At 39.1% G+C, this 24514-nt stretch overlaps 4 protein-coding genes across 4 annotated transcripts; 1 reads left to right on the top strand and 3 right to left on the bottom strand.

The window, feature by feature from the left end:
• Positions 1-150: 150 nt before the first annotated feature.
• Positions 151-1736, bottom strand: LOC104726840 (NADPH-dependent aldo-keto reductase, chloroplastic-like). The gene is made up of 5 exons (XM_010445788.2): positions 1562-1736; positions 1250-1425; positions 917-1163; positions 659-838; positions 151-561 (listed from the first exon to the last, which is right to left on the bottom strand). The coding sequence occupies exons 1-5, from the start codon at positions 1679-1681 to the stop codon at positions 334-336; spliced, it is 951 nt and encodes a 316-aa protein (XP_010444090.1). The 5' UTR covers positions 1682-1736; the 3' UTR covers positions 151-333.
• A 2731-nt stretch (positions 1737-4467) lies between these two features.
• LOC104726839 (structural maintenance of chromosomes protein 2-1-like) lies at positions 4468-11303 on the bottom strand. Its single transcript, XM_010445786.3, has 20 exons — positions 10595-11303; positions 9727-10407; positions 9489-9632; positions 9109-9399; positions 8848-9033; positions 8603-8767; positions 8462-8521; positions 8229-8291; positions 7821-7912; positions 7593-7689; positions 7271-7387; positions 6935-7153; positions 6678-6818; positions 6429-6596; positions 5867-6051; positions 5672-5765; positions 5491-5579; positions 5146-5371; positions 4901-4975; positions 4468-4793 (listed from the first exon to the last, which is right to left on the bottom strand). The coding sequence occupies exons 1-20, from the start codon at positions 10910-10912 to the stop codon at positions 4677-4679; spliced, it is 3528 nt and encodes a 1175-aa protein (XP_010444088.2). The 5' UTR covers positions 10913-11303; the 3' UTR covers positions 4468-4676.
• A 51-nt stretch (positions 11304-11354) lies between these two features.
• On the top strand, positions 11355-12161 carry LOC104726838 (uncharacterized). Its single transcript, XM_010445785.3, has one exon. It carries the CDS (start codon positions 11441-11443, stop codon positions 12029-12031), a length of 591 nt encoding a protein of 196 aa, XP_010444087.1. The 5' UTR covers positions 11355-11440; the 3' UTR covers positions 12032-12161.
• Positions 12162-12349: 188 nt separating this feature from the next.
• LOC104726837 (NAC domain-containing protein 101-like) lies at positions 12350-14585 on the bottom strand. Its single transcript, XM_010445784.3, has 3 exons — positions 14359-14585; positions 13580-13766; positions 12350-13427 (listed from the first exon to the last, which is right to left on the bottom strand). Exons 2-3 carry the CDS (start codon positions 13737-13739, stop codon positions 12553-12555), a joined length of 1035 nt encoding a protein of 344 aa, XP_010444086.1. The 5' UTR covers positions 13740-13766; positions 14359-14585; the 3' UTR covers positions 12350-12552.
• Positions 14586-24514: the final 9929 nt, after the last annotated feature.

The following is a 24514-nucleotide window of genomic DNA, read 5'->3' as shown; positions in this document are numbered from 1 at the left end:
CCGAACCCACAAGTATTTAAAAATAGAACCCAATAGAGTTTTATAGGCAAACCCGTACCCAACCCGAACCCGGTTTTTCAGATCGGGTTCCGGGTTGAGTATTCGGGTACGGTTTTTATGCCCATGCCTACTCTGGCTCTAGGAGAGGACTTTGAGAACTTGATTTAGTTCGTTGAAAAGGATTGAATCAAAATCAACAAAGAGGACGTTTTTTCATGTTGTAATGACTTGATATATATATATATACCACAAATATGAAAAGATCATATGCAAAGAGGACGTGAAGATGAAATTACATTTTGAAGTGAATGATGTGTGTGAAACCCTAGTCAATTAAATCTCACCATCCCAAAGTTGTTGGACGGATTTGTAAGGGCTTGTGGTTTGGTTAACAAGGAACTCTCCTCTCATGAGCTTCCATTCCTCCAAATGGTCAATGAGTGACAAGTCTTGATCATCCAATTTAATCTCTAATGCTCTCCTGTTCTCTCTCATTCTTGCTCCATTAAAACTCTTCACTATCACGCTTGCCCCTTTTGACATTCCCCATCTTAGAGCCACCTTCATTTATAGATATGTACATAAATTATTAGTTATAAGTCAACCAAACCAAGTCTCCTAAACTACAAAAGAGGAATGGACTCAGTTCTGGAGTTACCTGAGCAGGAGTGGCATTATGCTTGAGAGCAATGGATTTGATGATAGGGTGTTCAATCACAGCCGTTGATCCCCAAATATTCCCTGGCCCACCAATTGGGGAATATCCACTTACATGGATATTGTTCTCTTCACACACTTTTCTTAGCTTTCTTTGTCTCCACAAAGGATGCATCTCCACCTATACAATTTATATGCAAATATTTAGTTTCTTGATTCTTCCTAACAAGAAATTTTGGTAGTAATGTTGATATCAAACCTGGTTAACCGAAGGAGGGACAGAAGCGAAATCAAGGAGATCAAAGATCTTCTTAGAAGAGAAGTTGCTAACACCAATAGATTTGCATAGACCCATCTCCAAGCATCTCTCCATGCTTTGCCAAGTTTCTTCAATCCCCAAATCTTTCTCAAACTCATCTTCCTTTGGTATTGGCTCACTCACTCCTGGCTTTAGCTTTATTGGCCAATGTACCAAGTAATTGTCTAGATACTCTAGACCCATTGTCCTATAAGTCATAAAAAAAAAAAATGATCATGAGATCGAGAGTTCAATCTCCATACAGTAGGTGAGTGTTTGTAAAGAGAATCTTACTTGAGAGTTTGTATGAGGGCAGAGATAGGGTCATGGTGATCACTAGACCATAACTTGGAAGTGACAAAGATATCGTCTCTTTGGACAGTTCCATAGGAGATAGCTTGTCCCAATGCAGTGCCTAGAGCTTCTTCTGATCCATATATCTTTGCTGTGTCAAAATGTCTATACCCTATCTGCTCTCATTCCAATGAAAAATCTTATGACAGTGGTGTAGAAATGATAAAACATTATATTATAAGATCATTTGATTATGCTTTTTTTTTCTGTGTGTGTATAAAATATAATAAAAGTAAATACATAAAAATGAACCTTAATAGCTTGATGGACGGCTGAGATGGTGCTCTCTCGATCTTTTTGAGGACAATAAGTTCCCATTCCAAGCAATGGAATCGTCTTCCCACACCTGAGACGTGCCATGTCACTCCTCATAATTTCTCTCTTTTATTCTCTCTCTCCGATATTAGTGATGAGTTTCTTTCTACTCTCTGTTGCGTCTGTGATATATGTTTATATAGGCCATAAAAGGTCAACGAGCTTGACTTTTTTCGTTTCTTAATACAACAATTTCGTTGTGACATCAAATATCATGGAGTATGTAGAAATATATGACCTATTTATGGAATATTATAATACTTAATGTTTTTAGAATTTTTTTTTGAAATATAATAAGGTTAGGAATGTGGAGGTATCGAAGCACGAGAGTTTCCCATGTCTTCTGGGATTTTCTTAGCCTACCCAAATCCTCATCTCTCAAACCTCAAGATGAATATATCTTCTCTCAATAAATTTCCTCATTAGTGTTTTGAGTGTTTCCAAAATATGGTTGCTCTTGCATTTTTATTTTGCAACTTGATCATATTCCACTGGAATTGTTCACGCTAGTTACTTGTTTTGTCAACTGTTAAAAGAATCTCTACTCATTTAACTTTTAGTTGAAGTAATGGTCTAGCATTATCTTCCATAACAAATGACCACTAATAAGTATTTTATCGTGTCACAAAATACCATGCATGTTTTCTCTTGTTCTGTTTAATCCGATATCTCAACACTAATCTCCAACATGTGAGAAATCAAAGTATTTTTTTACATTAAAGCGTTCATAAGATTTATTAATTATGATTGAATTGGTAGTAAAGAAAAAGCTCCACACTATCAAATACTATATGCATATGCATAACGAATATCTAACTATTACTTTCTTTCTTTTTGTATACGAATATGTTTCTTTGTATAATTTTATCTCCACAAAATGGTTTTATTGTTATTGATGATAAATTAACAATCAAAGATAAACATGATACACTACAAATATTAAGAATCAGCAGGAATAGAGTATTGATTTTTATAGTATGAATGAATAAAATATTATCGAATCACATCCACATTCGAAGAGGCGTTTCTTAGGATTAAAATATTTTAAGTATCAGTTTTAATAATTGTATTATAATTAATAAGATGTTTGAAAGGGCGGTTTGACATACGATTACTTGTCAAGGATTTGATTTGAATTAAATTTTAAAGAGAGTGGAAGTCAAATCGAATGCGATTGCATGCAAACGACCGTTGGCTTACTAACCAAATTACATACTATGAATTAAGCGTTGACAATTGAATTAATTTTCTAATCTCTTGAAAGGATAAAACTTCACAACTAAATAAAAAAATTAAATGTAATGTTGGTTCATGTAGTATTTACAACATAAGACAGTCATGTTCCTGCCTTTTTAGTGCACCGCCAAAAGATTTCACAAATCTTTTTTCCATGTGATTTATTATTTTCTTAGTCATTTGGGAATTTGCAGTCCTATTAGTATTGTAACTAGAATTAAATGTCAACTACCGCTTATTGTAACTAGAATTAAATGTCAACTACCGCTTACTCCTCCTTTAATTTTAATATTTTTTTCACCTATATTTTGACCTCTCACATTTTATAAATTCCATAACGAAATCTTTAAACGTTTCTTTCTCCTACCATTGCGATTGTATATTGTCTATCAACCTTTTCGTGACTCATGCAAGAAGTTGAAAAATATTCTTTAAAAATAAAATGAAGCAAATTAGATCAAATGTATCTTTCTGTTGGTCGTTATTAAAGTTGTGGCGGTTGAAACATATAAATCAACGTGACAAAATGCATTGTGATAGTTTGAATTCCGAATCTTTTACATATACAGAACTATTGTTTTTATTTCATAGTTATCTCTAATACTAAACTAATATATGTTGAAAACGAATTGTACATTGAGTTATTGTTCTATTTTTAAAAAAATTATGCTTGGCATCACTGCATATTGTTGACTTTCTTTAGCCTAATTTTGCATTAGTAGCGCATGCAAGCACTCAATTAGTAGACCATTGACGAAATCCGTAAACAAAAGTTCTTAGAACTGAAGCTTCTTAAATTTGCGTCTTGGTTTGAGCGTTTGGAATCCACAATCTATAGGAACCTCCGCAATCCATCATTTTGAACGTTATGGTGTTTTTTTAGTAATGGTTTTGAATTAAAGAAAGAAAAAAGTCATAAACCACATGGTGGTGGGCTAGTGGTTCTCGTATGGTTGGAAGAGTTGTTATGTTGGTCCAGGCCAATGATCAACTCTCTCCAGATGCAGAATGAGATTTTTTTAGGTTTGAGCTTAAGATTTAGAATTTGTGTCTGTGCAGAGCCGGTCTAATGTAATTTAATGCCTAAAACAAAATAAAAATTGGTGCCCAAAATTTTTTTAACGCGAAACAAAACAATAGAGTATTTTTGAAAATGATTTTCTTAACAAGAATTAAAAAAGAGAAAAAATATTATCCAAAAAAAATAGAATAATTAAATTTTAGAATGAGAAACCAAACAAAAAAAACAAAAAATTCAAATCAAAACAGCAACACAAAATAACAATATTGATCTTTGTGGGAGCTGCGTTTGGTAATTTCGTTGGAACGTTTCTGGGTGTGCTTTTAAAGCAAATACGTTCGAGTATTGCGTAGGTAAGGCTACCATGGCCTTTCTTGCCTTCTTGTACGGCCGAGTAATGCCACTCTTGTGCAGAATTATTATACCAAATCGTAGCTCAAGAGAGTAAAGTGAAATGTTGAAGTCTCAAGGTTGGTTCAGTTAATCAAGCTCACTCTTTGAGTGCACTTTAAATCACCTCGTGCAACTCTTTCCAGAACATGATGATCTTGATTACTAGTGGAGTACATTGCCTAATGCAGTCATATTCTATACAAAAGATCTTGATTTTAAATGCAAAGAGAGTGCTACAAGGAACTGCCAAATTGCTCCCAGGTAAGTTTTTTAGCTTAAAAATATAGACATACAAATTAAAACATTAAGCTGTAAAATTCTAAATGGGATTGCAAAATCTGCATAGTGATGAATAGTGTTTGGAATACATTCTTGATCTTAATTAATGACGTATAAGACGTATCACTTGGTCTGCTTTGTTACTGTCCTTTGGACTGTTGAGACTCCATCAACGAACTTCGTTCGGAAAAGAACGTTGGCGTTGTTGAACATTCCTTCTTTCAGCGAGACCACGATAAACTGTTGAGAATTGAGTTTCAAAAGCAGAGAAGGTTGTGAGGCCAAAATTGGATTTAAGTAAACACACATAAGAGTATATTAGTAAGGCTTGAAAAAGAGATTTAGACCTGCGAGTGAGGGAAATGAGCTTTTATCATTCTTCCTATGTTCTGTGTGTGACTAAGATCAAGAGCTGCATCAACCTGAATAAATAAAAATCATGAGTATTTCTCTTTTCACTCACTGATTGTTATTGAAGACCAGTGTTCCACATCAGAAACATAAACAGACCCTTTAGATCTTCTGATCTTCTATTGTAATTTGAAATATCAATTGGGAACTGAGAAATCTGAAATTGAAAGCAGAGCTGTACCTCATCTAATATATAAAGAGGAGCTGGTTTGAAGAGAAGCAATGCCAATATTAGTGATAGCGCAAGAAGTGATCTTTGCCCTCCACTGAGTTCTGATAAAGACTGTTTCCAAACTTTTCCAAAGGCAACACGCACCTCAAGACCATCAAGGAAGCTACCGCTTTCAGGAGGTTCTAGTTTTGCCATGGTGCCAGGTAGTAGAGTTGAAAAGATGGATCCAAAATCCCTAAAAAAGAAGGATTCAACAAAGGTTAATATCATATTTTCATTTCAGACATGGAGGAACGAGATCATGAGCCTAAGAGCAAAAGAAAACTCATTGTTGGAGAAAAGATAAATACTCACTGGTTAACTTTAACCCACGTAACTTTCAGGGTTTCTTTTTTCTTCTCATCAAGCTCCTCAATCACTTTTGTGATTTTTGATTTGTCATTCTAGGAAAAAAACCAACAAAATTGCATTAGTGATGATGGCACATGAAGCTATTGAAATACATTGTAAAGGCCCTCTGCCCTCTGTAACTGACCTCGATAGTATTTTTCTTCGATATCAGAGCATTGTATTCATCTTCTGCTTTCTCAAACATAGCCATAACCTTCTTGTTCACTCTTTTTTCCAAGCTTCATGAGGGAAATTAATAACCAGGAAAAGAAGAAGAATGCAAGTTATTTTGATATTGCACTTCAAGAATATGAAGATAACATAGGTTGATTTAACATACCCTGATTGATCTGCCTGAAGTTTTTCAAGTTTTTCTCTGGCTACATACGGATCACAAGATTCAAAATCATAATCTGTCCCTCCTTTTCCAAAAAGTTGCTTTTCAGATGCTATCCATGTATGCTTTTCAACAAGTTTGTCTACCTTCACAGAACAATCCTTGTGATCTGTTTCCATCCTTACGACCTATAAATAAATTGGAAGAAACAGTTGTCACCGAAAAGTATATTCCTGGATTGCTGGACATGCAGAAATTTTAGAAAGTACTCAACTACTCTAATTTTCTATCACAATCAAGTTACAAGAAAGTCTTAATTTTATATCCAGTTCCAGTTCACTTACCATCCCCAACAGCTGTATGTTACCCATTGAGACGTTTGAACTTTGACGCAATTTTAAAGAAACCCAAGGCAGAAACTCTTAACAGGCAAGACTAGTGAATACGACAATTAACATTTTTATACAGAGTGCAAGAGAAATATTATCAGACTGGTAGTAAGAAAGAAACAAGCAAGGCTGCTTTGCAAAACCTAAAAACAGCAAGAAGACAAAACAGAAAGTACCTCATTTTCCAATTTCTTTCTCTCAAGCTTCATCTCACTAAGCTTCTGCAGAAACTTTTCCTGGTCAGTGACCATACCACTTATCTGTGTATCACATTCCTTCATCTTGGCATGTATCAACTTGAGCTCAGCAAGAGACTCACCATGAATCTTCTGTAAGGCATCAACCTGCAGGGGAATCATATTTTAATATGATAAATTTCTTCATTTTCAACAAATTTCACCAAGAGTAGAAAAAATTACAGTCACCTTGGCTCGCTGCTCGTCTACTTCCGAAGTCAGAGTGCTAATTTGGGTTTTCGATGAAGCTAACTGGCTCTCCAAGGACGACTGTTCTTGCACCATTGCTTCTTCCTCCATCACAAGCTTCTCTTTTTCGTTTTCATGACTCTATGAGCATGACGAACCAGAGACAATGTTAAACTGGATAACTCAGGACAAGGAATTATAAAGTGGATTCATGAAGTTTAATGACATGTAAGTAATTGACTAAAAGTATTTAATACCTTTAAATCTTTGGAAGCTGCCTGCATCTGAGATTTGATGGTCTTAATAGTTTTTTCCAAGTCCTTGAGTCTTCCCTCTCTGTTTTTGTCATGGTCTTTAATGGAATTCTCCAGTTTGGAAACAGTATCCACACAATTTTTGTAAGCAAGTTCCTTTTCTTTGATTTGGGATCTCGCTTCTTCAAGCTCTTCTTCAAGTTTTTTTACTGCTTCACCAAGCTGTGTATACGACAAATGATGGAAAGTATAAACCCATGTTCTTCAAGTATCAAGAAAAAACCCAACGAAACTAACAATTTAGCTTAAAAGATATAGATAGAAGATGGAGATATAAACCTTGTGGTGCTCATTCTGTTCAGCCCTCTTCAAAAATAAGGACAAGTCATACGTTTTTAGCTCCAACTGTGCATTAACATCTGTGAATTTCTTTTGAAGAGGCTGAAGCTCTCTGATCTGTGATGTCAAGATAAACCAGCAGTACACGTTTAAAATACTGAAAGCACTTTAACTCTGTGTGGCATGAGGAGTCTATAGAGAGCAATTAGAGCATTAGTACGCTGCTGCTTTATCAGTTTCTTAGTAATTTCGAAATATGGCTAGTATCTGTCAAAATCCAAAATATTTAGACCTATCGCGTAAGAATAGCTTAAGGGTTTACCTGCGCTTCAATGTCACCCAACCTTTTTTGGTGTCCTTGTAATTTTAATTCAGCTTCTGCCAGGTCATGAAGTTGCCTCAGGAGATCACCTCCACCCCTAAGGCAAAGGAAAAAATATGACCAACAAACATTTATTTTTGAGGTTTAGGCATTTCTGAACCACATCCGTAAAAAATCAAGGAGATGACCCTAACTAGAGATCTAAGCGTTCAAGAAAGAAAGACATACTTGCGACTCCCACCAGTAAGAAGACCACTTGGCTGGAAAATATCACCTTCAAGTGTGACACTTGGAGTCCGAATATCCCGATTGAAAGCAACCTGCAAAAGAAGCAATGAAAGGATCATCAAAGACTGAATCTAGAGGCAGAAGCAATAAATAAAATAGTAGGAAGACAGTGGGAATAAAATCATGGTTTGCACCTATAACCCACAACATTGATAAACTTTATAATAGCATCATCAGATGTGATTCATAAAGAGTTACTAAAAAGGAGCTCAGCTTAGAAAATGGAAAAAATGTGCACACCACATATTCTACGTATAGAGTCATACATAAGTTAACATCTTCTTACAAGAAAAAAAGCTGAACGCGCTAGCCACATGTAATTAATATTAATGCTTGGGAAATACTTACTTCCTTGGCTGCATCAGTAGTTTTGCAAACAAAAGTGGAGCCAAAAACATACTCCATGGCATTCTGCAAAATACATATATCACACGAATATAAAGCTGAACTTGAAAATTCAACACTTAAAAGAAACATGCATGAGATAAAAATTATCAGCGATGGAGGATTATGTATTCTTGAAAACTTGAAAAATAGAAGACTTTGTATCAGAATCGTGTTACTATATGCAGGTGGGGTACCTTTAGTTCATCGCTGTAACCGACTAAGGAAAGTGCCAGTTCAGCATTATCTTTTCCTACCTGAAATATAATAGAAAATTAGCAAAGAAAATGAAAACAAAGGGATTAATTTTGGAAGTACCAAACAATATAACCACATACCAATCTAGCAGTCGCTTGCTGCACTCTAGGCTGAACAACGTAGGATTGGATTTTGTTCAGAGGTATAATTGTAACTCTTCTCCTAAGAGCACCGTTCTGAAGGAGCTGCTTTCCAGTATCTTCTGAGTCAACAACAACATTATACAACTTCCCACCAGCAGTAACCTGAAAATAGAAAAGCAAAGTAACTTCAGGCAATTGGATCCAACAATTTGTACTATGAAATGATAAGATATAAAGTCTACCTCCAACGCTGTCATTGAGGACCTATCTTTTACTTTTATTAGTTTTGCGACCACACCTTTCACCTTAGAACGGTCAAAGTTCCTCTCAGGATCGCGGTATGTAAACTGAACATTTGCTAATTGAGCTGATAGCCCACGCACTTTATCTTCCAGCCTTTGTACAACTTCAAGTTCGGCTCCGCGGTCCTAAACAATTATCTCAGTCAGAGATGTATACTTTATATAGAAGTAGACAAATTTAACTTAAGTGACCATGCTAACCTTCTCCAAAGCTTCCATCTGACCCTCATTATAAGGAATAGATTCAAGTGTCTTTTTTACACGTTCCACATCATTTTTCCTGGCTCCAAGTTCATTCTCCACTTCAACGGCTTCTTCACGTTTTGACATTAACTGAGATTTTCTCTCATTTAGCTCCTTTGAACAGTGTTCTATTTTGGTTTTCAGCTGTTTCAACTCTGTTCCAGCTGTTCCAACAGCAATCTTTGCATCCCGTAGTTGATCTTCTAAGCATTTCTCTTCATCTCCACTACTCTTACCAGCTAGTACGCCCTAATAATCAAGGGACATAAACCCAATTAACACAAAACAAATGGATATTATTTGGCACGGAATAGAGCGACGTTTTTTAGTGGTACTACCTGGTGTTCCTTTTCACACTCTTCCAATGTGGTGGAGAGTTCCTGGAATCTTTGTTTTAGATCTGCCGCTCCTTCCTCAGACTTCTTCACAGCAGCAGCTCTCTCTCTAACGGAATTCTTTAAATCTTCAATATTGTGAACAATCTGTCAAAACCAAGTAGGAAGTTATATACGCCAGAAATAGCTGAGAATCTATAACACTTCTAGTAACAGATAACAATTTGGCCCTGTCTCTAACCTTTTCAGCATTCTCTTTTTCTCCCAAAAGGGTATCCTCCTTGTTATTAAGCTTAGATGACTCACGTGTCATTTCCTGAGACAGTGAATCCACTTTTTCTGACAGAGTTTTAACTTCTCCCCCCATGCTGGCTTCCTTTGCCAGAGTAAGAGTTTTTATCTGTTTCTCAATTTCCTGTATATCTCCCTGCGTCTTTTCTGTATCCTCGTCGATCTTAGTGAGTTTGGTCTTCATTTCTCCAACTCCAAGAACAGCATTGTCTCTAATCTTCTCTGCTTGAACATATTCAAAGGCAATACAGAATCTCCTTAGTCGATCCAGTTCGGCGTTACCATTAGCCCACTGCATGTATTGTGATTTTTCTTTCCTCAACTTCTCCAGAGCCGGTAAAATTTCATGATCAAGGAGCTTATTAATCTCATCAACCTTGGTTTGCTTCTTTTCAAGCGTTTTCAGTGCAGCTTCTTTCTTGTTTTCATACATTCTTGTTCCAGCAGCTTCTTCAAGCATGGATAAAATTTCGGGAGGTTTCATGTTTAGAACTTTGGTGATACGCCCTTGCATAATGAGAAAATGTGGGTTGTTGACATTAAGCTGCACCGAGTGGAAAAGATTCTGAACTTGACTTGGTTGTGCCAGCTTCCCATTTATCAAATACTTGTTCCTACCACCAACTACAATCTTTAAACACCAAAAGATACAAAACGACATGGTCACTTCACTTAGAGCAATTAAAAAGACCCACTTCACCATGACATTACAAAGTTTGCTAATTTTCAAATTCCAAGTTAAAAAGTCTCAAATTTTTACAAACCCATGAAATGATATCTCAACGATAAGTAGAAGAAAGAAGAAACAAAGAACATACTTGTCTAGTGACAGTAATCTCCGGGTGCTCTTCGTAGCCTAGAGGACTCCTGTTTCTCTCGGAATTATCAAATGTAACCGAGACAGTCGCTTTGGTAATCCCAGCCTGTCCTTGCTTATAGACAAGCTCCTGGAGATTAGCAGCTCGAACCTGCTGGAGATTAGTGATACCCAGAACGAAACAGATCGAATCGAGGATGTTAGATTTGCCCGACCCATTCAGACCCGTTATCGCGTTGAAATGTTGATCGAAACCAGAAACAACCGTCCTCGTCGCATACGATTTGAAACCCTCTAAGCATATCTCTTTTATATGCATCTTCTTCCCCCAAATACCAAAAACCCTGGACAGAGCGAGTAGAGTAGCTTAAATCGGACAACTCAGAAACCCTAATTCAAAATTGGAACTTTTAGATCGAATTTACACGAAATTGAAACGTTGCAAGAGAACCACCAGTCGAATCTGAAGTCTAATTTTTTTTTTTTTTTTTTTTTGTTGGTAGAAGATAATAATAATTAGGGATTTGGGATTTTGAAAACAAGGGCATCTGGATTTGGGAACACAGGGAGCGGGAAATTGAATTTTGGAAACAGTCCCGAAACCTTCCACACCGTTTAGAAGGTTCAGATCCCTACCAGTACCAAGATATATCGATATGGTCGAGGGAGGCAAAACTTGAGTGCCGACGTGGATTTTACTATGGTCACGTAACTTGGCATCAAACAGTTACATTATATATAACACGTGTAATGTATTTCACAAAAAAACCGTCGCAACCCACTACGAGTACACGAGAAGTTGTTTTATTTAAAAATATTTCGTAAATGGGAGTAAAAAAATAACCAAATGGTCAAGAGAAGGATGAAGACGACGACGACGACGACGGCGAAAGCAAACACAATCTTGGAGAAGAAACTCGAAGAACTCGAGGGTTTGCTAGAAGAAATCGGTTCTGGCAATGGTGATCATACTATAGCATACCGGGAATTCAAAGACCGGTTTCTTTTCACGCATACCCTTTTAGCGGCGGAAATATCGTCGGTTAAGGAAGGTGAAGAAGGAGCAGAAGAGAAGTTGAAACTTCGTTGCATGGCTAAGAGGTTAGCCGAACTTGAAGAGGCTTTCAAGGATTTGACCGGTCCAATCGACGAACCGAACATGCAGAGTTTGGAAAGTGGTGGTGGTGGTGGTGTCAATGTTGATGATGAGCAGACCGGTTTGATTCGCTCGTTGGTTGAAACGTTACACGGAGAATATAAAGACGATGCGTCGTTAGAGGAGAAGTTGGCGAAGAGAAAAACCGAGAGGATGAAGACGAAGCGGTTTAGGGGTTTGGTTAGTTTTGGTTTAGTTGCTTTTGTTGCGAGTATGGTTAGTTTCTACGGTTATCTTTGTGATCAAACGAACGAGAAAACCGTGTTTCTCACTCCTACTTAATTTTCGTAACAATTTGTTGCTGTTGTGGTTCATTGATTACGGTGTGAGTAATTAAATTATAATGACTATTGTGTTATATATTTTTCAGTAGATTTTGGCTTTCTATATGATTAATGGTTTTTTTGTTTGATTCGATCGTGTCTCTCGGAACTTTTTGTCATATAGATTTTGGCTTTCTATATGATTAATGTCATCACTCAAAAACTCTTGTCTCTTGTGTCACTAGTGCGTTTCTGTGTTCCTAAACTGGTAGACTCTGTTTTTGTCAATTTGCTTATGTGTTGGTTTTGATTATGACTACTGTTCACCAGATACTAGTAGGAAAAAAATAATATGAACTTTATATTTATATATGAGATCTTATAAAACTATAAAGTTACAACACAATAAATAAACAATTTCTGGGTAAAATAATAATCAGTAGTCGTTAAGACATATGTATGATCTGTAATCAATAAGCATGAACCTCAATTAATTATATATAGGCGTGCGGATTTACACACACGTTTTAAGGATTGATCTTACGTGTGTGTATTTTGAGCCCAAGAGTAGAAGGAACAAGGAGAAGAAGTGGAAGACGCATTCATAGAAACCATTGTTGCTTGCTCTTGAGAGAGATGATGAAATGTTTCATTCGAAGAGTTATCTGATGGATCTTTGTTTACTTCTTCCTCTTCTTGGCCCATGATTAGTTGAGAAGCAACAAACTTGTCAAGCGTTTGCCAATCCATCACTTGATCATCATTCACTAGTAATCCTGATTGATGATGACCACCATTACTTGTGTTCATCATGATCATATGATTATCATCATTGGTAATAACAGGACCATCGTCTCGTTGCATTATTGTGGTTGGGTTTGCGTTAATAGTGCTTAGTACAACACCATAAGGGTCTTGATCATTGTGATGTAATGACGATAATGATGATGATGATGAGCCTTGAAACATTCTTGGACTCTCTAGATCAGGAAGATGGTAGTAATTACCATTAGCAACATCCATCTGCTGTGTGAACCAATTAGATTCTTGACCTGATGATGATCCCATCATTGTTCTTGGGTTGTTATAATTCATCGTGGTTAGTTTCTTCTTGAAAGCGCGACAAACCACCCATCCTTCCTCATGAGGTGGTCCATTTTCATCGGTCTCAAGACGGTATTCGTGCATTATCCAATCAGATTTCTGACCATTCGGGGCCCTACCTTTGTAAAACACAAGAGTCTTCCTCATCCCAACAAGCTCTTGCTTTGAGTATATGGCCTTGTCTCGACCTGTTGCTTTCCAAAATCCGGAGCCCGTTGCTCTATTGGTTCGTGTCCCAGTTGGATATTTCTTGTCCTTGTGGCTAAAGAAATACCATTCCCTTTCTTCTCCCGTCCCTCGTCCACATAACTCTATATAGTCCAAAAAACAACATTTTCAAAAAAGATAGTACGACCTTGATTCTGAATTGAAAGAATCTGACTTTCAAAAACTAATTTATGTAGTATATATTATAATTTAACTAATGAAATAAAAATGGATGAACGTTGGAATGCACACATACCTTGGATGTCCCATGGCTCGATTTTGTAGAGATCGACATCTTTGATAACATCAACTTGCATTCCCGGGAATGCAACTTTGTTCTTGAGATAATAGTCAACAAGCTCTTCATCGGTCGGATGGAATCGATAACCGGGAGGAATGTGCGAGAGACTCTCCATTTTGGTCTATTTATTTTTTTATATGTTCTGCCAGATTGCAATTTGTAACACATACTTTATCATCGGTACATAGAAAGATATGCATGCATGGAACTGATGTGAAATTAAGAATTCAAGTATGCCTATAATAAAAATGTAAAAGTAATTATGATTAAAGTATATTTGATCAATTTCACTATGAAAAAGTTACATTTGATACTTTGATTACTCGTAATTGTTCCATTGAACCAAACTTTATACACGTAAAATGATACTAAAAACAAAATTACTTAGTCGACAAAAACAAAAATAATTACTTTTATGCATGGTTTCAAAGTAGTAATTCACTTTCCACAGTCGTTAAATGAACATATTATTACTTATACTTCCCATATCTTTTAATCTTCCCATTCTCCCATTATATTCAATGGAAAAAAAGTATGAACCACATACAGTATATACATACGCCAAATAAGTTAACATAGTTTCCAAGGAGAAAAAAGAAGTAATATTATAAAAACATAGTTGCTCTCGTGAACGAAAGTGAGTATATTTGTGGATTATATATATGCGATTTTGTAACATATTGAAGACCGAAAATCAGAAATATACATTGTTCTATGTACTGAAAGAAACTTACTTGAATCTTCTTCTTATATATATGCAAGCTTTGTAAGAATATTCGTTTTTTTTTTGTCTTCTCTTGGTTCCTCGTAGATTTGGAGAAAGAGACAAAAGCGTTTTGTCTTGTTTTAGTTGTTTATGTTGAGAACTCTAAAGACTTCGAGTGTTCCGATTATGGCGGATTCTCTAGGCTTATATATACACATATATATAGGCACATAAATGTAAACAGAGACAAAAAGCTCTCGTGATGCAAAAGGAATTGTGCTTTATATTATAATTTTTTGGTAATTTCTTTTGTTTAATACTTTATTAAGGGAAGATTCTATTTGGATTTTGGGGGTCTTTAATTATAACTAAGCTATCACTGTCTTTCTCTCTCTACCTGAAGTGTTGCATAAGTTTTCACTTTCTACACTGTGTGTGATAGAGAAGTAATGTGATCTTTTAGAACTATCTCTCTACCAACCATTGAATGAGACGTTTTTCAAATAAACTACTTCCCTTTAGTTATATATTTGACAAATACCAATTAAGCGTTTCAGTTGGTGCGGTCGTGGCTGCAATTGTTCACGTTTTGTGGATTGGTGTTCATACTGCTAAAAGGATTACAATTTTGTAAGCTAAAAAATATTTAAAACCAAATTGTACATATCAAGATTTTAATAAAATTGAAACTTTAAAAAACTCTTGGTTACATACAATAGAGATCGAGTTTATTAAAACTAGATAGAAAAAGAAATGGAGTACTCGTTTTAGACGTCTTAGCCATCAACAAAAATTGTTGAAATTTTAACCATTTCACACCTTTATCCGCCTGCGTTTATTCTCCCGCGTTGATGTTACTCGAAGTCTCAAATATGTACGACACTTTAGATAATTAGATCAAACTATAAAATCCCTAGTTTTTTAATTGACCGTACGTTGATCGTCAACTAGCAATATATATAATATCCTATAATCGAGTTATTTATTAGATTCGTTTGGTGAAATGGATACGCATGTTCTTTTTGAATAAGAAAACAAAGTTTTTTTTAATTAGTATGACATTAGTTGATCAGAAATACTTATATTTATATATCAGCTTTACAATTTAACTAATGAACAGTTATAACGAACCGAAAGAATGAGAGTACTTCTACAAGTTGATGCATGGGATATTTTTTCGCAGTTATAATCTATGCAAATTTTTTAGAATTGTAAGGTTTGAACCCATTGGATCTTACTTTACGTAAAGTTTGAATGTGTTTTGATATGAAAAAACCGATTATATTAGTTCCAACTTAAAAGTTGTAAATTGGGAATTAAACTATACATATTCATATAAAACTCTAAGACGATTCAGCCATGAACAAAGATAAGACAATTTTCTTATAAAGTTTGATTGCGATGATTGCTTAAAAAATAAATATCAAAATTACCAGTTATTTTATACACATATTTAAATATATAGTTTTTTTTGGTCTCTTTCTAGTGTTTATATATCAACGAGTACTCAAACTATAGAGAAACAAATCACCAAAGAGTAATCTAGAGAATGTATCACATGATCATAATATATTTTGGCAAGTTTTTGTACTACTTGTTATGAAGTGTTTTATTTTATTTTAATTTAATAGACGAGTATTTTTTTTCTTTTGAGTAAGTAAACAGAAGATAACAGTAGAATAATTTATTAAAAAAACAGTAATAAAATAACGTGGCGTGACATGAGTGGTTACGTAATAACACAGGGAACATCATCGCCGAGAAAAAAGCTCCTTATCGCCTTCGGTGCTGTCCCCACTTCACTTCCTTTTTGTCCCCACCAAACTTCTCACTTGTTGAGTTCTTCCTTCTTCAGTTCTTCTCAACCCCTTTAAACTTACATCCAAATCCTCCATTTGATTCATATCATTATAATAAATTCTCGAATGTCAAGAAAACATACGTTTTCATGTCTTCTTTAAAGTAGGCTTTCGAATATGCATTTTCACATATATGAAGATTAGGCGAACGTATATTTCTATGAATAAAAAAGTTAGTACAAACTACTTTGAATTTGATTGTCATACTCATACGTAGGTGATACAAGATTGATAACTTAGAGAAACATATGTGGTATTTACTTCTTAAGGTAATCGAATTTTTTTATGACCGATTGAAATTCTATACTCATACCATATGGTCCACATTGGCATTTTTTTCAACAAAAACTTGATCCGTAAGTTCAATCAAAATAGTTTTTGTTATTTTCGTTTATTTAATTTCTTTATTTGTGTCTGTTCACTCGATTAATTGTTGTGGTCATACGTCAAATTCACATGAATATATACCACGTTAGTTATATTTTTATTTGATAAGTATCGATTTGTGGGTTTGTCAGTCTAACTATAATTTTAAGCTATTGTTGTTTTCAACCATGTTAAAAAAATTAGGTTATATTTATAAATTTCTTCTTGAACAAAAGCAAAGTTCAGAGAAATTAGAGATCATTAGATTATGTAGTAAATATCATGACCTAATGCTAGACCTTATTTTTTTAGTTTTGACGGCAGAGTGTGTCTCTTTTCTCTCTTTTTCCCCTTATTTCAGTGTCTATCTGATATTGCTATTAATATAAAAATAAAATAAAAAAGGTGGTTCTTAAGCAGTACGCTTCTATCTCCAATTTCTCCACTTGGAAACACTATGATTATACCTGCAAATTCTATATCATTTTAGTATATGGTCTATATAAAGATATATATAAATATTGCACGCATCTATTTTTCGTGAGTAATATGTACGTACTATAAAGAGATGGATGTGGTGTATCATGTATGTATAATGTAGAGTTTTGAGAATGCCACTTTAAACTTCGAAAAAAAAAACAAATTTTCATCTATTTCATATTAGATGATGGGACCGACAAACCGACGGTTTTGAGTACATTGATAGGTCTTCGGGAACACTGAGAGAGTGACTGTTATCCAAACCAATCATACCACACGTTTTCTTTACCCAAGAGAGCAAATGGTTTAAGTCGGTTCGGTTTGGGTCCTCCTAACCGGTAAAGGTAGTAAACACCAGTTCATCTTGTGGCTGAAGCCGCTAAGTTGGTCCCAGTAGAAGAAATTATATGATTGGAGTCGTGAGCCCGGCGTGGTCCTCCTAGCCACTGTCAAGTCAGCCATTGCCAACGAACCACCGTTCTTTCCGGTCTAATGAGTGGGCCTTACGAGGGGCCGTTATCATTCTGTGGGGTCTAAAAGTAATGGGGGCTACACGTGAAGCTCGTGCGCGAGTGTGTGTATTAATCTACCTATAGCTCTTTCTCTATATAATGTACACCAATCCATATTTCATTGGACTATACATATCTCACTCATATCACTCACACATGTATGTCGTTTTAAGATATCTGTTGCAAGATATTAGCATGCAACAGTCAAGAACGAAACGATTAGTTATGATTTGCCGATGGATTAAGTATATTGTTTGATGAATTCGTTTAAACGCGTATGAGACGACAATAAGAGTAGAACTAAAATTGATTTTCACTTAGTTTGTAGTGTAAACTAGTTGAATTGTAACGCCAAAAATTGCTTGGAAGTTTAACTAGTGGCAAACAATTATAATTACATTACTCGAAAACAATTCAAAAGACGAAGAGGGAAGATTTATATGAGGTGTAAATTTGAAATAGGTTTTTCTTGAAAATGATTGGTTGATTGTGGAGTTGCGGAGATCATTCCTCCACCAAGATGTATTCATGGTCATATAAGCCTATAAGGGTATGACGACCAATTTTTTTTACAAATCATAGGGAACATTATAATCATTTATATGGAAAACGTACATTATAACAAGACTTTTTTTTTCAGAGTTTAGTTTTGTCTTATTAAAAAGCAATTTACAAGATATTATATGTTTGTACCGGGGATTACGCAGTTTAAACAAATAAGATTTAGTGGGAAAGAGCGAGCTAAGTTCTTTATTAATCGGGGAAGGTGTGAGATCGTCACTTAAACAAATCGTATTAGAGCTTGTTAGTCTACAGACGAACTAGTAAGCTTAAAATGACGAACTGAAAACCAGACGAATTATACGAAAGATAATAGCAGTTTTCGATGCAAAGTATTGCTCTGGGGGTATTGTCCGCGGGTCAGGATGATGATCCCAATAAATGTCCTCTCCTTTTATAGGAGATTGTTGACCTAGGAGAGTTTAGGGTTTCCTCCACGAATTCCCGAGATTGCCCTTCTGCGGGAATTAATGACTTGCTTCCAATCTCGTTGGGCCGAGAATGCAACTAATGAGTGTCGTTGGGCCGAGTGGCATATTGGGCGTAGCCCATATCCAACAATAGTCCCCCCCTTAGTCCGGAGAGTGGCAGTCTTTCTGCGATCGGCGGGCATACTTAAATCGTTCGTAATATGCCTGCTCGGCACAGATTGTCTCAGTTTGCCTTTGGGGAAGAAATTGCTGTAGTAGCTCTTTTGTAAATGCCAGGCTCGTCTTTCGAGAGATACCGTGAATATCCAACGGTCCTTACTTTGAGCGCGGTATTCGATGAGTTTCCGGAAACGGGGAATATCGCAGATCGAGGTGACGAATTGGCAGTAAAATTTCCGTTTTATTTACTTATTTATGTATCACTCTCTTCTCCTTTTTCTTCACTTCCTCCACTACCATAAGAAGGTAACTTTCTCTCTCTTTCTTTTATTTTTATGCTTTTACTTCTTTCTCTCTCTATTTCTCTCTTTTTAGTTGAGTTGCTCCCAAAAAACCCTAGCTTCCGCCGCCGAGCAAGAGATCAGCTTAGTGCGGCCACGACCGGGATCGCCGATGGTCGATTCGTTATCGCCGGTTCACCCGGATCGGCGAGGGTCCGCCGCTGCAGATCCGGAATGTCAAGCTCGGCTTTGTGAGATCGGTGGTTCTTTGTTGGGAACATGTGCCGCTCCTTGGTTTCGTCGATCGAGAGGTCGGCAATGTGAAAGATCGGCGAGGTCGGAAAGGTCGTCATTTGTGCGAGATCGGCGACGTGGGAGATCGGCGATGTGAGGTCACTTTTGACCCGGTCGGGATTGATGTGGGAGATCGGCGAGGTCGGCGAGGTCGGCAACTGTGCGAGATCGGCGACGTGGGAAATCGGCACTTGTGTGAGATCGATGACGTGGGAGATCGGCACTTGTGCGAGATCGGCGACGTGGGAGATCGGCGAGGTCGGCGAGGTCGGCAACTGTGCAAGATCGGCGATGTGGGAGATCGGCACTTGTGTGAGATCGACGACGTGGGAGATCGGCACTTGTGCGAGATCGGCGACGTGGGAGATCGGCACTTGTGTGAGATCGACGACGTGGGAGATCGGCACTTGTGTGAGATCGACGACGTGGGAGATCGGCACTTGTGCAAGATCGACGACGTGGGAGATCGGCGATGCGGGGTCGCTTGTGACCCGGTCGGGATCGATGAGGTTGGCGCCACTCGCGACATTATTCGCGACACTCGTCGAGTTCGGCCAAACGATGAGAGGGAGACGGGAGATCGGCACCGTAGTGTGCTCGGCACATCCATGCTTGGCGGCGACGAGCTTGGCATGGTTGATCTCCGAACCGCGGCTGATTCTGATTTTGATGAAGGCGACGCTGATCTTATGTGTGGAGGTCTCGGTTTTCGGTCGTCAGACGATAAGGCCCCAAGCGAGAGAGATCGGCGAGGGGGTACGGACGAGGTCGGTATTTCGAGCAGGAAGGAAGATCGTCCTTCGACGAGCTCCCGAGTTCTAACGTATACGCGTGGTAAAACTCTTGCGGGAATTCGGCGTGCTTTTTCCGAAGAATTTGCGGCTCATAAAGACGTTTTTGATGATGTTAGTGTCGGCATTGGAGCAGAATGTGGAGATTTTGATAGTTTGGCCAACGACTTCAACTTTGCTGACATTCTCGAGTTCAACGAAGATAGCGACAGTGGTTTTGGTGGGAGTCCTATGGACGTTGTCTCGGCCGAGGATACTGGTCCTCGTTCAGCCGTTTTGGGTCTTAGTGCTGCGTCGATTGGTGCTAATCTTTCAGCCGGTCCGGCCGATCACGGTCCCTCGTTGTGCACATCGGATAGTATTGCCGAGATGGCGCGGTGGTGTAAGATGCCCGAGGGATTGGTTTTCCGGGTTCCTGAGTCTCACGAACGTCCTTGGACGCCCCCGACAGGTTTCATCGCGCTTTTTGAGCATTACTTCACTGAATGCGGTCTTTGGTTCCCTTTGCCGGAATTTTTGATACGTTATTGTGCGAGGCGTAGGATTGCCATATCTCAGCTTTCTGTGGGAGGTATTCGTAACGCGGTCGGTTTGGCGATACTTGGTACCAACTGTGGTATAGAGGTTGACGTGCATTTTCTGGAGGAAGCCACCAAGTTCACGAAAGTTAGAGGTAGTCCGGGATACTTCTACACCAGTGCCAGATCGGGTCACCAAATAATCGTCGGGGCTGAGAAAAAGATTCGTCGTTGGCAACGTTATTTTTTCTTTGTCAAGCGGGACGAGATTTCGTTTGACGATCTTGATGTGTTTTGTGCTACTGAGTGGAATATGTTTCCCGGTAGCTTCATAGTTTCTTACTCGTACTTGTTTGACTGTCATCCGACTGGCTTCTGACCCTTTCCTTGTTTTTGTTGGTGTTTGCAGAGCCTGTCGTCCGTTTGCGCGCTCATCCTCCAGGTTTTTTCGATAATCTTAGACAGATCCGAACACTAGGGGCGCTTCATTGGCCTTCGATTACTCAGAGATCTCGTGAGTTTCCTCCTCATTTTGTTGTATCGATTGTTGCTTTCCTTAATGGTTATTGGTTTGTTATACTTTTGTTTTCCTTTTTAGGTCTACCGCGCTTGGGGATGGGAAAAGTTAAACACTCGTCTTCCTCGATACGCCGATCAGTTCAAGAAGGTCGTTGAAGCTGGGTCTTCTTTGCGTGCTGCAGACACTGAAGTTGCCGACCCGTCGCCGGGTGGAGGTGCCGATCCGCGAGTTGCAGAGGATCTGAGGTCGGCGGAGGTTGGCGCCACCCGTGCTGACAAAAGGGCTGCCAAGGTTCCTGCTGTCGTTCCGCGTGGGCAGAAGTCACGTGGCGAGGCTTCTGATGCTCTAGCGATCGTTGTCGCTGATTCTGGGCATCCTACTCCATCGAGGAAGAGGGCTTCTCATGGTGAGGTGGTTGTTCCCGAGCCCGAATCGTCCAAGAGATCTAGGAGGGATGGTATTCCGCGCGACACCACTGAGATTGATGATTCATTCTCCTTTTCTTACAAGACGAAGGATGAGTTGTTGATCAACAACGCTGCTGCTTGTGGTGAGCTCGCTAGCAAGGTTCACGGGTCGTTTGACCCGCTCCCCTCTGTGGGTTCTCTTTACGATCCCGAGCTGTATAGATCGTGGGCTCGGAAACACTTCCAGGTTGGCATTTGTCTTTATTTTTTGATTGAATTTTCTCAATTATTATCTTAATTCTTTATTCCTCGCATTTCAGGATGGTGGTGGCGTGAACCGCATGGTCGTCTCGTACGAGCGTCGCATTGCCGAGCTGGAGAAGCAACTTGCTGATTCTCGTACTTCTGAACCATCGAGGAGATCGGCTGAGGAGCTTCGTCAGGATCTCGATAAAGAGCGAGGGGTTTCTGCTGTTCTCACGAAGCAAAATGCCGGTTTCAGGAAGCATGTAGCCGATCTCAAGGCTTCTCTTGATGCTTCTCGCTCTCGTCTCGAGCAGTTCGAGGTTGATCACGCGTTTCAGAAGGCGCAGTTGCAGCAGCTGCAAGCGGAGCGGCATGGCATCGACGTCGAGGTTGCTGGCTACAGGTCTCGTATCGAGAGGATGAGGAAGCATATTCTTGATAACAGAGCGGCGCAGGAGTCTCTTCTGACCTTGAGCCTGGTGAGCGGCACCTATGATTGTCTTCAGGAGTTGGCGAAGAGTGGTACGATCGTTCCGTCGAAGATTTTGCTCGGCTTGGAGGCTGATGCGAAGATGTGGGAGGACAAGGTTCTTGGTTTCGATATCGCCGACGTTCTGGACAACGACCTCGAGGCTCTCCCAGAGACTGCGATCCTTCCTACGAACCTTCAGGCGGCGGAGGTTCCCGTGATTGTAGGAGAGGAGGTCGTCATGGCAGGGGCACCTGCGGGATCGGACGCTCAGGTTGCTACTAAGCAGTGACTTGCTTTTATCTTGTTCTATTAGGACCTATTCCGTTTGGTAACGGATGTTGGGCCGTTTAGGCGATGTATTTTTCCTTTTGAACCTTTGCATTATGATTGGACTTGTTTTATGTGTTGTCTGCTGATTTTATGATATGTGTCCATCGTTCTATGGATGTGTTCTTCGAGAATTGCGGTATTGATTGCTTTGCCTCGAAAATTGCACTATTTGTTCTATAAATTGGCCTTCAAGTTGCTCATTTCTCATCATCCTCCTTTCTTGTTTTAAAGATAAATCTCTCCTTTTGAAGGGTAGTTGAGATCGGTAATATGCCTGTGATAACGAGGTCGGCGTGGCTGAGGAGGGCGCGAGAGCGGCTCTCCGTGAGGTCCGACGACGTAATTCGTTCCGAGATGGAGTTTTATCGTGCTCGGATCCAGAGGTTGAGAGCTTACATTCTTGCTACGCGTCGAAAGTTCGAGCGTCATTTCTGGTTTCATCGTGTTGACGGAGTTATCGGATATCTTGAAACTATGATCGACGAGGGATTTTTGGTCCCGAAATGGAGGTGGGATCGTTTGTTAGAGGAGCGCTCTCGTCGTGAGGAGTCAATGGCTGAGGTGGAGATTTCCGTCCTTGAACCGGACGATCTCGATCCTATTGGGAGCAGGCCCTTTGAAGGTCGGCCCGAGCTCGATGCATGCCGGACTCGGGTCGACATATTGCGTCGTTATATTATTCAGTTAGAGTGCACAGACCATTTCTTCGTTGAAAGCAACCGTGCTGAGGGGATTCGCTCGTATCTCGAGGAGATGGCTGCTAGGGGTGCGAATGTCCCGATGGACACGCTGGAAAGTCTGCGGAGGGAGTGCCAGGTCTGGCATGTGAAGATTTGCGAGCTCGAGTTTGATAAACCCTCCGATGCCGATCTGGGATTTGAAGACTAAGTTTGCACTTTGGGACTTGTTCGTTTTGTTAGTTTTGTGTGCCGAATGTGGCTTTTCGTGTTTGGCTTTCGTTGCCTTGTCTTTTGTGTTTTTTTTCGAAATAAGGATGTTTATGGAATGAAAATGTTTTTGTGTATTTCCTATCTTTGGTATCGAGTGGTATCCTGTTACGTGTTTCGAATACCAAATGTTTAGGGTGGTAGTTGAGATGAGCTCGTCGTACCTTTTAGGTGCGGCTCTGGTGTCCGGCTTACCCTGTGTGTGCCACGAGGTCGGCAAGAGAGTGCAAGTAAGAACTTGGCTTATACAAACTTAACCGCCTGCTAGCTGAATGCGATCTGGGTCGGCTTATTTATGCAGATTATTTCACTGCTGCATCCATGAGGAACGCGTTTTAAATCTTTCCCTTGGCCAGAGGGTCGATGTAAGAGCTGGACATCTCGCGGAGACGGACTCGTTCGAGAGAGCTCGTGTGTTTTGATAGGTTGAAATTTTTGTTTTTAATTTTTTGGTATAGCTGTGCCGTGTGACGGGCTGCCTACGTACCCTTAGAAAAGGGATCAAGCCATTCGTAGTTCGTATTACAAAGGGAGAGCTCGGTAGTACGAGCGTTCTTTTTGTTTTTTTTTTTTTTTTTTGTAAGCGAGTTCTAATGGTAATAGCGTTTAAGGTTGCCGGAATTCCATGAGCGAGGGATTGGTGTACCGTCCATGGCGAGCAGCTGGTAGACGCTGGGGGTGACGACCTTGGAAATCAGGTATCGGCCTTCCCAATGAGCGCCCATTTTTCCTGCGTTGAGCTCGGCCGTGTTCTCGAAGACTTTTCGGAGGACGAGGTCTCCTTCGTCGAAGTGGCGTGGCTTCACCTTCTTGTTGTAATATTTAGCGGCTTGCTGTTGATAGTTCTGAATTCGAAGAAGAGCCTTGTCGCGTTCTTCTTCGAGGGTGTCGAGGGTATCGAGCATCATCTTAGCATTGAGAGTGGGATCATGTACGAGCATTGAGCGTCGTAAGGTAGGTACGCCGATTTCCTCTGGTGCGAGGGCTTCCATTCCATGCGCAAGGGAGAA

This window comes from Camelina sativa, chromosome 11, assembly GCF_030686135.1.
Source record: "Camelina sativa cultivar CO46 ecotype springtype chromosome 11, ASM3068613v1".
Lineage (NCBI taxonomy): Eukaryota > Viridiplantae > Streptophyta > Magnoliopsida > Brassicales > Brassicaceae > Camelina > Camelina sativa.
Note: the sequence above shows the minus strand (reverse complement) of the source record. Positions and strands in the feature narration are given on the sequence as shown.